Source organism: Macaca fascicularis, chromosome 16, assembly GCF_037993035.2.
Source record: "Macaca fascicularis isolate 582-1 chromosome 16, T2T-MFA8v1.1".
Lineage (NCBI taxonomy): Eukaryota > Metazoa > Chordata > Mammalia > Primates > Cercopithecidae > Macaca > Macaca fascicularis.
This window is the reverse complement of record NC_088390.1, coordinates 79,736,686-79,751,056: the sequence shown is the minus strand read 5'-3', so window position 1 is coordinate 79,751,056 and position 14,371 is coordinate 79,736,686. Positions and strand designations below refer to the sequence as shown.

The following is a 14,371-nucleotide window of genomic DNA, read 5'->3' as shown; positions in this document are numbered from 1 at the left end:
ACTTGAGGCTGGGAGTTTGAGACCAGCCTGGCCAACATGGTGAAACCCCATCTCTACTAAAAATACAAAAATTAGCTGGACATGGTGGTGCGTGTCTGCAATCCCATCTACTCAGGAGGCTGAGACAGGAGAATTGCTTGAACCCAGGAGGCAGAGGTTGCAGTGAGCCTAGATCATGCCATTGCACTCCAGCCTGGGCGACAAAGTAAGAAGACTCTGTCATAAATAAATAAATAAATTATAAAAAAATAAATTAAAATAAAATAAAATATGGGGCTGGACCGAGCATCGCGGCTCATGCCTATAATCCCAGCACTTTGGGAGGCTGAGGTGGGAGGATTTCTTGAGCCCAGGAGGTTGAGCCTGCAGTGAGCTGTGATCATGCCACTGTACTCCAGCCTGGACCCCATCTCACAAAAGGAATACAGGGCCGGCTTCGTGGATATGCCGCCTGTGCAGTCGTCCAGGGCCCCATGTTTGAAAAGACCCCACACTTAGTTAAATGCTCTGCTGCTATCATCTTAAAATTCTTAGTGATTTTTGAACAAGGGGCAAAACTTTCATTTTGCACTGAGCCTGCAAATTATGCAGCTGTTCCTGGTGAAATGCCACCCTCTTGGTCTCTGTGAGAATTCAGTGAGAGGCGGCCCCTGGGAAGTACCCAGCACGGTGCTTTGCATAAAGTCAGTGGCTCAAGAAGCGGAGAAGTGCCCCAAAGTGAATTCCAGTGCCCCGTGGTTTCCCTGCACTGCCTGTCCCTTCCCTCGGAGGAGACACCACAGGGACTCCAGTCCCTGGACACCATCTGTTGATTGGCCCAGCCTGTGGGAGAGTGCTTGGCCTCCTCTGGAACCTTCCTGCTGCCCTGTGTGACTTGCTGGCCTCTCTGCAGCTGATCGCCTGGGAGCCGGAGCAGGAAGAGGAGGTTACCATGGTGACCGCCCGGCCTAACTTTCAAGACAGCATCCACGTGGGCTTCGTGTCTGGCCTGAAGAAGTTCACCGAGTACTTCACCTCGGTGCTGTGTTTCACCACCCCCGGGGATGGGCCACGCAGCGCCCCGCAGCTGGTGCGCACCCATGAGGATGGTAGGCACCCCCCAGCCCTGCTCTCTCTGCCCCACCCAAGGCCAGGCTGGGTGCCCCAGGCAGAAGGGCAGCCCGGGCTTATCTCGCAGGCTGAGGTACCCCCAGATTACCGCAGGCTGTCTCACAGATGGTAGTCTCTCTCTAGCTCTAACTGGCCTTGGGGGGTGGGGGTCCTTTTGGGGTGCAGTGCCTGGGCCCGTGGGACACCTGAGCTTCAGTGAGATTCTGGACACGTCGCTGAAGGTCAGCTGGCAAGAGCCGGGAGAGAAAAACGGCATCCTCACAGGTAGGCACCGCAGTGTTTCTGAACCAGAGGGTAGGACAGGGCTGGAAAGGTCAGAGCTGGTCCATCCCCTGCCTTCGAGCTACTTTTCACCCAAACCCTTGAAGCCAACCCACGCTTTCTTAGAAACCATTCACAAGAGGCTCTCAGCACCTCCACTTGATTATGCATCCCAGAGTCCCCAGCCCCACACCTTCAGCCACAGATCTCAGTGGCTGCCATGATGACTCATTATGTCCCCTGCAATTCCCTGAAGTGCTGGCATCCCACTGAGGCTACACCTGAGACCCAGGGCATGACACCAGCAGCTCCCACCTCCCTTGGCCCCATTGCTCCCAATGTAGATCTAATTGCCAGCCTAGTGGAGAAGGGAGAAGTGGGTCAGGCCAACTCGTGATCACAGCCAAGCTCATGCCAACACGGGGGCTCTCCCCAGGGTACCGGATCTCCTGGGAGGAGTACAACCGAACCAACACCCGTGTGACCCACTACCTGCCCAACGTGACCCTGGAGTACCGTGTCACGGGCCTCACCGCACTTACCACCTACACCATCGAGGTGGCCGCCATGACCTCGAAGGGCCAGGGCCAAGTGTCCGCCTCCACCATCTCCTCTGGGGTGCCCCCAGGTAAGTGCCCACTCTCAGTGCAGGACTCTTGGAATTCTCCTGAGCAGCATCCCATTCCAGAGGCCCCTTATTGGCTCGGCGTGGTGGCTCACGCCTGTAATCCCAGCACCTTGAGAGACTGAGGCAGGTGGATCACTTGAGGTCAGGAGTTCGAGACCAGCCTGGCCAACATGGTGAAACCCTCTCTCTACTAAAAATACAAAAATTAGCCAGGTGTGGTGGTGCATGCTTGTAATCCCAGTTAATTGGGAGGCTGAGGATGGAGAATCACTTGAACCCAGGAGGTGGAGGTTGCAGTGAGCCGAGATCACACCACCACACTCCAGCCTGGGTGACAGGGCCAGATCATGTCTCCAAAAAAAAAACAAAGAGTCCTCTTGTCTTTCAGGAATACCAGCGTTCTTCCCACGGGCTCTCCCCTTCCCTTGTGCTGTGTGGGTCTGGGTCCTCTCAGAACAGGCTGAATCCCCGGGATCCCAGGTCTCTGGACAGGGGCTCCCCTGGCCCCCTGCTGTGTCTTCCCACAGCTCGGAGAAAAGCAGAGGCCCCTTACCTTGTCTCATTTCCCCACCAGCCCCTCCCTTCACCCATTTCTCACAAGATTCCACACCAGGCAATGGCATCTGTGATTCGGGGGGAAAATTCCCGCTGCCGCCCAGAGTCCACTTTGGATTCCATCGTGTGGAAGTGTTGGTTGGGAGGTGGCAGAGCACGGTGGGAATACTCCTAGGCCTGGCACAGAGAGCAAGCCCAGGTCCACTCCCAGCTCTGCTTCTGCCAAGCCCTACAACGTTGAGCAAGTTCCGGGTCCCCTCTGTGCCTCAGTTTCCCCATCTGTATATATGGGAATTTGGACTGAATAACCATGTGGTCCCATCCAGATCAGGCAGGCAGTGCTTGTATGACCTGCCAGCATCCCTCCACCTGCTGTGTAGATGACTGGGCTGCCTGAGCCTCAGTCAACCGCCAGTGATAAATACAGCCATGCTGGCAAATACGTATGTAGCGCTCACAGGGCATGGTGTTAGAAGCTTTGCACACATTGACTCATTTAATCCTCACAACAACCCTGAGGGAGGTGTTGTTATTACCATCTTCGTTACCAAGGAGGACATGGGGGCACAGAGAGGTGGATAACTTGTGCAAAGACACACAGCCTGTAAGTAGTGGAGTTAGATTTAGACTCATTCTGACTCCAGAATCTGTGCTCTTTCTGTCTTCCTGAGCTCCAAGAGCCCCAGGGTTCCTGGCCAGAAAATAAGCTTCCCCCTGTCCCCATCCATCCTGTCACCTTCCTGAGCTGTCATTAGGCTTAGGAGGGTGCAGGAGATCTGTGCGGACGGAGGGAGGATTGGTCCTGTTTGGTTTCTTTCTCAGCCCGGCTTGGTTTGAATGCAGCTTTCAGCTTCCTTATGAGCCCCTCACTCACATCCAGAACTGCCAGGAAGAAGGAGGCATCCCAGCCCCTGTTTCCTGGCCCTGAGCCCCCTCTCAGCCCTGGGAGATCTCCCTTGGCCCGCAATTCTGTCTCAGCCTCCTGGCACGAACATGGTTCTCCGTAAGACGCGGAAACAAAGACTGTGGGTGGAATGAGGCCGTGGCTGTGCTTCTCCTCGGACATTTCCAGGAAAAGCGTGACACACAGCCCTCTCCATGCCCAAAAGTCGCATTTGACATGGAGGGCTATTCTCGCCAGATCTCCTTCCCCACCCTGTTCTCCTTTTCCAGAACTCCCAGGGCCCCCCACCAACCTGGGCATTTCCAACATTGGCCCCCGCTCCGTGACCTTGCAGTTCAGGCCTGGCTACGATGGGAAAACCTCCATCTCCCGCTGGCTGGTGGAAGCCCAGGTAGGGCAGGCCTGGGGCCTGGGCAGCAGCCCCCGCCAGGGCACCCCCGTGCTCTTAAGAGTGCAAAAATCTTATGTGTGTTTCAGCCTCTGTGAATTTTCACATGCAACTCTCAATGGCACATTATACCCCAAATGCTCACACTTCCCAATATTGTCTCCAGCTCCCCCTGCCCCTCACCTGTGTACATGGAAAAACACACACATTACAGTCCCCTCCTGGGTCTGGGGGTGCCTAGAAAAATACCCAGGTGCTGGAAGATAAAAATATCTGCCTTGGCTGTACCCTGGAATCATCAGGGGAGCGTTCAGAAGTGCCCACACCTGCGTCCCACCCACAGACACTCTGATTCTGATTTAGCTGGTTTGAGGAGCAGCCTGGGTCTCTGGAAGTACCCCGGGATGTTTAGGAGAATCACCTGGGCTGCTTGTTAAACACACAGATTCCTGGGCAGTGCTCCAAGAATTCTGACGGGCCCAGGAATATGTTGATCACAAGCATCCTGAGAGATTGTAAGGCAGGAGGGCTGAGTCACACTTGCAGTCGTGTTTAGGGGCCTGGAAAGATGGTAGCCCCATTTGGTGCCCTCCAGATGAGCCCCGGGATCTGAAGCAAGTTCTTCCCTGGCAGGGCTTGTACCGGGGCTTAGAGCACCCTGTGTGAACCCTGTAGGCTAGACAGGCCTAAGGTCTTGCCCTTTTCCAGGTAGGCGTGGTCGGGGAGGGAGAGGAGTGGTTGCTGATCCACCAGCTCTCCAACGAGCCCGATGCCCGCTCCATGGAGGTGCCCGAGCTCAACCCCTTCACCTACTACAGGTAACAAGACCGGCCTGGGGAGAGGGCAGCAGCCCCAGGATGGGCGGGGGGGGGAGGAGGGGCTGTGGCCCAGACCAGGACAGGGTTGAGAGCTGGGGTCCTGCCCTTACCATCTTTCTCATCTCTCACCGCCCCAGCTTCCGCATGCGCCAGGTGAACATCGTGGGCACCAGCCCCCCCAGTCAGCCTTCTAGAAAGATCCAGACCCTGCAGGCACCCCCTGACATGGCCCCAGCCAACGTGTCTCTGCGCACGGCCAGTGAGACCAGCCTGTGGCTGCGCTGGATGGTAAGGCTCCCTGGGGGGCAGGGTGGTACCTCTCCATGAGCTTCCGGTCATTGCCTCCCAGAAGGTGAGCACTGGAATTCCTATGGCTCCTTTCTCTTCTCTTTCTCTTTTCTTTACTTACCTGGTGAGATGCCTGATAATCAACATCTTAGCCAAATGAACAAATACCCCCCGCCAATGAGAGGAAGGAGCTAAAAGATACTGTTTACTGAGCATCGCCAAATGGCAAGCGTTTTAAAATTTTCATCCCATTTGATCCTCCCAGTAATCTTACAAGGGACACATGATCATCTCAATTTACAGCTGAGAAAACTGAGGCTCAGAGAGGTTAAGAACTTGCCCAAAGCCACACAGCTCCAAGTGGCAAGTCTGGGATTCAGGTGCCACTGTGGCATTCAGAGAGTGTGCCCCAGATCAGGGCTATGTGTTGAGGGTCATGACCCTGGGCCATCCTGCACGAGGTAGTGACAGTAACATGCCGAGGCTTCCTCTCCTACCAGGTGCTACTCTGACAACAAGCCTGTGACAGCAGTGATCCTGGTCCCCATTTTGCAGATGAGGAAACTGGGGCAGAAGAGAGGTCAGATAACTTGCCCAAGGCCTCCCACATCCTCCCACGTGCTTTCATGAACAGCAGGGCTGAGGTCCCAACCCAGGGAATCTGTACCCGCAAGTCCACAGCCCTAACCATTGGGCACACTGCCGTCTCATCCTCTGGAGAACAGGAAAGGCCATTTCTCCCCGCCAGGTCCTCTGGAACATCGTTTCCCAGCACACGTCCCACAGAGCAGCAATCCCAGGAGGCGCTTGGAGCAAACAAGAATTCTTAGACAAATAAATGAGGGGATCAGCACTGCATACCACAGCTCCGTAGAGAATCCGGGAACACTAGCATAGCAGGAGCCCTCTTGACCCCGCTTCCCCAGGCCCGTCTGACCACACAAACCCTTTGTTTCCATGTAAGATCTTACTCGTTGTGCAAAACACAACTTGCAAACATACCACACTGTGAAGTCATTACTGCCGTTCCCGTGTGTGGACAGCTTGACGCTAACAGCCATGAAAGCACTTGGCACCGTCAGTCCTCACTAAATATTAGTTATTAATTGCAGTTCCCTTCCCAGAGTGGCTGGCACCTGAGCAGAGCTGCAGAGTTGTCTCAGCCCAGCTCAGTGCCCCGTGCACAGTGTGACCATGCCCACCTCCTGCCCCTTTGCTTCCAGGCATCCTCACCCCAGGCTGGCTCCCTGCTTCCTTCCTCAGTCTCACTTTAAGGTTTGCAGCTACTAAAAGGTTAGAATCTGATGCTGAGGGCAGGGACTGCATGGGGGAATAGAAAGGCAGTTGCCACGTGGCACAGGGCCCTAGACACCACTCAGGCCCGTGCTTAATGGTGCGTGGTCCATTACCTTTCCTCAGCAGGTAAAGGAATGTGCACGTAAGCCCCATCTCTGGCTCTCGAGCCCATCGATTCCTATCTTAATGGTCTTTGGTTGGCTTCACTAAGTGTCTGCAGGAGGGAGGAAGCGCGTAGTAAGCAGGGGAGGTTGGGGCCGAAGGTGAGGAGTGGGGTAAAGTGGGTCAGCCTGGGATGAGCTTGTGGACCAAGGGCCCTCCAGAGCCCCTGGGGAAGCAGAATTGGGGGAGGTGAGGGCTGGAGATGCCCCCACCCCAGCTCTGTGCCCTTCCGAGGAGTGGAGGCCGGGCCCTGGGCTCCCCTCCCTGTGTGCACGCCTCCACTCTCACCAGCACTGCCCATGGTCATCCACACAACCTTAAGCTGGTGACCACAGCCCCATCAGCGTAGTCCTAAGGCCCAACAAAGAAACCTGACTTTTATTTTCTGTGAGACTCAAACAAGAAGGAGGAGGCTGGTTGGGTATAGTGGCTTGTAATCCCAGCACTTTGGGAGGCCAAGGCGAGCAAATGGCTTGAGTTCAGGAGTTTGAGACCAACCTTGGCAACATGGCAAAACCTTGTCTCTACAAAACTTAGCAGGCATGGTGACACATGCCTATAGTCCCAGCTACTCAGGAGGCTGAGGCAAGAGGATCGCTTGAGCCCAGGAGGTAGAGGTTGCAGTGAGCTGAGATGGCACCATGGCACTCCAGCCTGAGAGACAGAGCCAGACCCTGTCTTAAAAAACAAAAAGAAAAGGAAAAAGAAAAAGAAAAAAAGGAGGCTGAAAATGCAGCAGGAGAGACTGAAGTTTGCTGGACAGAAGGACTTCCTGACCAGCAGGTACCCCATTCATCCTGCTCTCTGCCCATGCTCACTCCTCCAAAGGCAGGCATGAGCTGAGACCAGGTGTGATAGGCAATTAAGTGTGTGCTGGCGCCTGAGTGACAGAGGTAAGCAGCAGAGACAGCAGAGCGAAAGGTGGCGGTGCTATCAGCGTGTCGGACAGACGGACTTTGTGGCTCCTGGCTCCCTTGGCAGGGTAACAGATTTGTCACATGCACAGTAAAGGATGCCGCTTCTCTATCCTCCCTGCAGGAAGATAAGAGCCTATCAGAAACACAGTCACACAACATAAGCCACACTCGGGTGAGAGAGCCTCATGTGGACACTGACTGGGTGACAGTGGGATGGATAGCCCTGAAGGCTCCCTGGAGGAGAGGGTACCAGGGCAGTTCTTCCCTGCACAGTGGGGGGCCTGGCTCATAGCATCTTTGCTCCCCCTGCCCCACTGCAGCCTCTCCCGGAGATGGAATACAATGGGAACCCTGAGTCCGTGGGCTACAAGATCAAGTACAGCCGGTCAGATGGGCACGGCAAGACGCTGAGCCACGTGGTGCAGGACCGCGTGGAGCGGGAGTACACCATTGAGGACTTGGAGGAGTGGACGGAGTACCGCGTCCAGGTCCAGGCCTTCAATGCCATCGGGAGCGGGCCCTGGAGCCAGACGGTGGTGGGCAGGACCCGGGAGTCAGGTACCGACCCCTCACACCCAGCCACCCTGCTGCCTCTCCCCTCCTTGCTCTCTGTGCCTTCAGGGCCATCCAAGGGCGTGCCAGGCTGAAGCTGTTGTTCAAACACAGGCTGAGCTCATTTCCTCTGCTTATGCTCAATGTCACAATGATGTTGCCACATCTCCCAGCACCTGCCACTTCCCTGCAACTGTGCCTGCTATTCCCATATTCCCAAGGGGGACGGGGGTGTCCCTGCCTCTGGAGGACAGCTAAGTAGGCTCCACCATTCAAACTGCCCACTCCCCTGCCCTCAGCTTTAACCCTGAAACCCAGTGGTGCCTGAAAGACCACAGTGGAGGGATTGGGGAAAGGGTTAGCTCTCAGAACGTTCCAGAATCACTACCGGAAGCTCCTGGGGGCCTGCCCAGGGGTGACCCACAGAATGTGAGCCCAGCATTCAGGCAACCCTCATCCATCCACACGTGGTTCACTGCTCTGTGGCTTTTTCCTGGCACCCTTTAAATGACAGACAGCTCTCCTGGGCCACCCTGGTCCCTCTGCCCACCCTCTCTGCTGTGCTAGCAGGAAACGCAAGCTCATCTAATCCTAACCTGAGCAGAGAATCCTGTGGGGAGGCTCATCTGAAACCAGAAACAGTGTCTGCAGCATTCCAAAACCAAAGGCTGTCTTGGTGGGATCGTTTGCAGTTTGGGGACCATGTATGCCACGATTCTTCCATAGAGAGGCAACATTGAACTGGCCCCTCCCTTGGCCCCCTGTCCTGGTCCATGTCCCTTGCACAGTCAACATTGGGTCCTGAGTACCTTCTCTCCACTCCTTTTCACCCACAGTCCCCTCTTCTGGCCCCACCAATGTGTCTGCACTGGCCACCACCTCCAGCAGCATGCTGGTGCGCTGGAGCGAGGTCCCCGAAGCTGATCGCAACGGGCTTGTGCTGGGCTATAAGGTGAGTCCCAGGATCCCAGGAAGTGGGGTCCCTACACTGGCCCCTCCAGCCTCTCCATCCAAGGAACCATGTTCTTATCACCCTCTGGGTCTCTGCCTCCTAGAGTAGATACTGGGGATCTGCCTGGCGTCCTAGCCAATGGTCACCATGGCAACCACAAGTCATCCCTTGTGGGTGGGGAGGCACCCAGAGAGAACCCAGGTCCTCGGGCTGCTCCTCCTCTCTTGGGAGGCCACGCTGGATGCCCCCAGCCTCCCTCGACTCTGATGGACCCAGTTTTGATTTTCATTATCTTTTAGAATCCCTTTTAAAGTTGTGCCTAGTCACATGGTCCAGCCCTGGTCTGGAAGTTGGGAGATGTGTGACACAGAGCTGCTAGCTGTGTGACCTTGCATAAGTCACGCCCCATGTCTAGGGCTGTCTTCCCACCTGCATGCCCTCTCAGGAGCCTTCTTGCTCTATGACTGAGTCCATCTTTGTGTCCCCAGCCCTCTGGGTACACTAGCTTTGCAGTTACCCCTGACCCTGGGGGCCAAGTCACTCCAAAGAGCCCAAGTCTACCCACCCCCTTCCTGGGGATGAGACTTATGAAAAGTGTGGATGGGTGAGACGCAGGCCCGAGGCCCTCACCCTGTGCTGGGCCCTGACAGGTGATATATAAGGAGAAGGACTCGGACGCCCAGCCCCGATTCTGGCTGGTGGAAGGCAACTCGTCTCGCAGTGCCCAGCTCACCGGCTTGGGCAAATATGTGCTCTATGAAGTCCAGGTGCTGGCCTTCACACGCATCGGGGACGGCAGCCCCAGCCACCCTCCCATCCTGGAGCGGACGCTGGACGATGGTGAGTCCAAATCCCAGAGAGCTTGGGGGAGGCTGGGAGGAGCCGCCCTTCCTCCTGCCCATCTGGCCTTGCCCTTCTGGGGTCAGGCTCTGCCCCCACGGGGAGCCGTGGCCTCAGGCCTCCTGTAGGGATGGATCACTCAGAGCCACCAGCCCCACTGCAGCGGGTGCTAATTACAGCCTGTGTATCCCTGAGGACAATGCGGAGGCAGTTTGACATCTGATTTAGTCTCTTGGTCTCTCTGCAAAACAAGTGTATGGAATAGGGACTTGCCCCAGTTTTCTTTTACTTTTTTTTTTTTTTTTTGGTAGAGTATCACTGTGTCACCCAGGCTGGAGTGCAGTGGTGCGATCTTGGCCCACTACAACCTCCGCCTCCCAGGTTCAAACCATTCTCTTGCCTCAGCCTCCTGAGCAGCTGGGATTACAGGCGCTGGCCACCATGCCCAGCTAATTGTATTTTTAGTAGAGCTGGGGTTTCATCATGTTGGCCAGGCTGGTCTCGAACTCCTGACCTCAGGCGATCCGCCCACCTCAGCCTCTCAACATGCTGGAATTATAGGTATGAGCCACTGCACCCAGCCAGTTTTACTTTGTTTTTCAACTAGAGCAGGTTCACTTTGAGTAAAGGTCTGTGAAAATGAAAGTATTTTTCCTGGACACATGAACCTCCTGGTCCTGTTTGCAAAAGAATGTCACCAGCGGGCTGCAGGCGTTCATCCCTGTAGCAAAACTCCCCATCAGAAGCTGACCGATGCATCCCTTGCCCCCTCCCATCTCCCCGCACACACCCCCACCTACTGCCCCCCACAGACATTTGCAGGAGCCAGACCAGAGTGCAGAAGGAAGCCCAAATACCATATGTTTGCATATGCTAACATTATTCATCAAGCTAATGAACTGTTAAATTAAATATGTTCTATCCTCCTGCCTTGACAGATATACCCTTATAATGATCTGGAAGGCCAGGTTCAAGTTTAGAAATCTCAGGCTGGGCGTGGTGACTCACGCCTGTAATCCTAGCACTTTAGGCAGCCGAGGCAGGCAGACCACTTGAGGTCAGGAGTTCGAGACCAGCCTGGCCAACATGGTAAAACCCCGTCTCTACCAAAAATACAAAAATTAGCCAGCTATGGTGGCACACGCCTGTAGTCCCAGCTACTGGGAGGCTGAGGCAGGAGAATCGCTTGAACCTGGGAGGCAGAGGTTGCAGTGAGCCGAGATCACGCCACCGCGCTCCAGCCTGGGCGACAGAGCGAGACTGGGTCTCAAAAAAAAAAAAAAAAGGTTTGGAAATCTAAGACATCTTGTCATTCTGTGCTGGAATGCGGCAACACAGGAAGCGTGTCCCCTCCCCAGCTACCCCCGCCGATCCCCTGCCCTGTTCTCTCCTCACCCTCTCCTTTGACCCACTCCATTCAATCTTCATCTCCACACCTGCAAAATAGCTACCCCTTGGCCCTCCCTGGAGGCAGGGGTGCATAGCCTACCCTCAGGGGGGTGGATGTGGGGACCAGGTCCATGCAGCCCCTGGAAGCATGCTTAGGCTCTCCAGGCAGGGAATTCCAGGGTCCCAGGATTCCAGAGCAAGGTCTAGAGAGAGGAGTGGTGCAGGCTGGGGGTGTCCATTTCCCATTACCCCACGGACACTTCACCCCATAGGTGGAAGGAAGTCAGAACAGGACCTTCTGAAGCACAGACACATCCATCCAGGGCCCACGCGCCCAGCTCTGAGGGTAGCCCGGTTCTGGGGCATGTATACAATGAGCAGAGGAGGCTGGAGCTTCAGGTCCCTGCCAAATGACGCCTATTTTGAGGGCAGAAAGCCCCCTTGGTTCCATGTTCTTGCCCCTGGCTCCTAACACAGTGTCAGGCACAGGGCAGCACTCCACAGAAATTCACTGAGCTGGGCGGCCCCTTCCCCCTCCACCCCGCCAGGCTGCTCTCCCCGAGCTGGGCTCATCCCCAGCTGAGCAGCAGCCTCACCGGTTGGCCTCTTCTCCTTTGCCCCTCCAGTCCCAGGACCACCCATGGGCATCCTGTTCCCAGAGGTGCGGACCACGTCGGTGCGGCTGATCTGGCAGCCCCCTGCTGCCCCCAATGGCATCATTCTTGGTAAGCCTTTGCCCTTCCCATGCCCCGGCTGCAGGAAGGAGGAGGAGGCATGAGCTGTAGAGGAGGCCACTTTGTTACTGGCTAGAGGGAAGAGTAGGTCCAGAGAGCTTCCACATCCCCTCTCGAATGGGATCTGAGTGTTAGTCCTGTTAGAAGTTCCAGGGTGTCAGATTATCTTCTGGAGGGCAAGATCAGAGTCCAAGTCCCCTAAAAGTCATGGGTTGGCTTTGTGTCTCCAAATGTCCCCAGGCCCCCAGCCTGCCAGCCATCTGGTAAACCTCGGACGCTGTTCCTTAGCATGGCCAAGTGAGGGCACGCTGGCCGGCTGAACACAGCCGGAAAAAGAGTCCCAAGGCGCAGGGGAGAGAGGCTACAGATGGGAAGCTTCATCTCACATTCAGGGTTCCCCCAATACACACACCCAGGGCTCCCCCAACACACACACGCAGGGTTCCGGTCGGCAGCTGCGTGAACTTGAGCAAGTCTACTCCCCTCTGCAGCCTGAGTCCCCTCACCTTTAAAATGGGGGCTTGGACTACCTGCGCCTATTCCAGGGTCTCAGTCCCGACCTCACACACCACCTGCCCTAGAGCAATGCCACATCCCCAAGACAGAGTGGAGGCAGGAAGGGCAAATGCGTTAGCCCAGAAAGACCTGGGCTGGGATTCCAGCTGTCACTTACCAGCAGGTGATCTGACCTCCCCGGGCCTCAGTTTCTTCACTTGGGGCTGTTATGGGGGTCACAGACACTGTGTATAGAGTGCCTCTCCATGCCACCCACAGTCCACCCTCCCCAGGTGGCAGCTGAAGACCGGAGAGTGACCCAGAGGCCTCAGGCAGACAGACCACAGCCAAAGTGACCACAGCACGGTGGCCATAGCAGACACAGCTGTGGCTTTGGATGGAACAACCCTTCCTGGGACCCTAGGGGCAGCTTGCCTTGCTTGCCATAATAGCCATGTGCTTCCTTCCCACAGCTTACCAGATCACACACCGGCTCAACACCACCACGGCCAACACCGCCACCGTGGAGGTGCTGGCACCCAGCGCCCGGCAGTACACAGCTACAGGTCTCAAGCCAGAGTCTGTCTACCTGTTCCGCATCACGGCCCAGACCCGCAAGGGCTGGGGAGATGCCGCCGAGGCCTTGGTGGTGACCACCGAGAAGAGAGGTGACTGCCCACAGGGGCCAGGGGAGGCCTGGGGGGCAGCTGAGGGGTGCCAGCCAGTGCTCTGAGCTGCTCCTAGTGGATGGCTGGTATGAGCAGCAGTGCCCTGGGTGAGAATGGAAGGTGGGCCCCAATCTCTGAAGTCAAAGTCAGCGAGGGGTCTAGTAGACTCCCAGAGATGGGCTGCAAGTTCACTCCCAAGGACCCTGCTCTGGTCTGGTTTCCTAAAGGGAAAGTGTGTGGCCAGGCTCAGTGGCTCATGCCTGTAATCCCAGCACTTGGGGAGGCCAAGGCAGGTGGATCACTTGAGATCAGGAGTTTGAGACCTGCCTGGCTGACATGGCGAAACCTCGTCTCTACTAAAAATACAAAAATTAGCCAGGCGTGGTGGTGCACAACTGTAATCCCAGCTACTCAGGAAGCTGAGACATGAGAATCACTTGAACCCAGGAGACGGAGATTGCCGTGAGCCAAGATCGCACCCCTGCATTCCAGCCTGGGTGACAGAACAAGACTCTGTCTAATTTAATTAATTAATTAGTTAAGGGAGGGTTAGTGACCATCTTCCCTCTCCCCTCCCCGCTCACAGCCCTGGCCTTGTCACGACAGATGGGTGCGGGATCAGTGCTGCAGCCTGGAGCTCCAGCTGCCGCTGCACTGCTGCCCTGAGCTGGCACCTTGCCTGACCTTGGGCTCCCCAAAAGCAAGCCTTGGACTTGACTGGCCTGAAAGGGACATTAGAAAATCCTCTCAACCTGGACCACATAGTGAGACCCCATCTCTACAGAACATAGAAATATTAACCATAGGCCAGGCATGGTGGCTCACACCTGTAATCCCAGCACTTTGGGAGGCCAAGGCAGGTGGATCATCTGAGGTCGGGAGTTCAAGACCAGCCTGGCCAACATGGTGAAACCTCGTCCCTACTAAAAATACAAAAATTAGCTGGGCGTGGTGGCGCACATCGGTAACCCCAGCTACTTGGGAGGCTGAGGCAAGAGAATCACTTGAACCTGGGAGGCGGAGGTTGCAGTGAGCCAAGATCATACCACTGCACTCCAGCCTGGGCTACAGAGTGAGACTCCATCTCAAAAAAAAAGAAATATTAGCCAGGTGTGGTGGTGTACATCTGTAGTCCCAGCCATTCAAGAGGCCGAGGTAGAAGGATTGCTTGGATCAAGGAGTTTGAGGCTGCAGTGAGCTATGATCGTGCCAATGCACTCCAGCCTGGGCAACAGATACAGACCCTGTCTGTGTTTTAAATAAAGAAAGAAAAAGGAAGGAGGGAAAGGGGAAGGGGGAGGAGAAGGGGAAGGGAAGGGAAGGGAGAAAGATGGGAAGGGAAGGGAGGGCAGGGAAGGGGAGAGGAGGGCAGGGAAGGGGAGGGGAGGGGAGGCGGAAAGAAGGAAGGAAGGGA

The 14,371-nt window shown here is 55.8% G+C and overlaps 1 protein-coding gene across 2 annotated transcripts in view; it reads left to right on the top strand.

Annotated features, from left to right (window-relative positions):
- SDK2 (sidekick cell adhesion molecule 2) overlaps window positions 1-14,371 on the top strand; it is a 313,701-nt gene that overhangs the window by 244,529 nt on the left and 54,801 nt on the right. For both annotated transcript variants that reach the window (XM_005584829.5, XM_005584828.5), the window contains exons 19-29: window positions 893-1,088; window positions 1,276-1,374; window positions 1,808-1,999; window positions 3,728-3,849; window positions 4,555-4,664; window positions 4,802-4,952; window positions 7,648-7,885; window positions 8,716-8,831; window positions 9,482-9,671; window positions 11,687-11,785; window positions 12,763-12,957. In XM_005584829.5, the coding sequence (XP_005584886.3) occupies window positions 893-1,088; window positions 1,276-1,374; window positions 1,808-1,999; window positions 3,728-3,849; window positions 4,555-4,664; window positions 4,802-4,952; window positions 7,648-7,885; window positions 8,716-8,831; window positions 9,482-9,671; window positions 11,687-11,785; window positions 12,763-12,957 (1,708 nt within the window). The remainder of the gene's footprint in view (window positions 1-892; window positions 1,089-1,275; window positions 1,375-1,807; window positions 2,000-3,727; window positions 3,850-4,554; window positions 4,665-4,801; window positions 4,953-7,647; window positions 7,886-8,715; window positions 8,832-9,481; window positions 9,672-11,686; window positions 11,786-12,762; window positions 12,958-14,371) is intronic.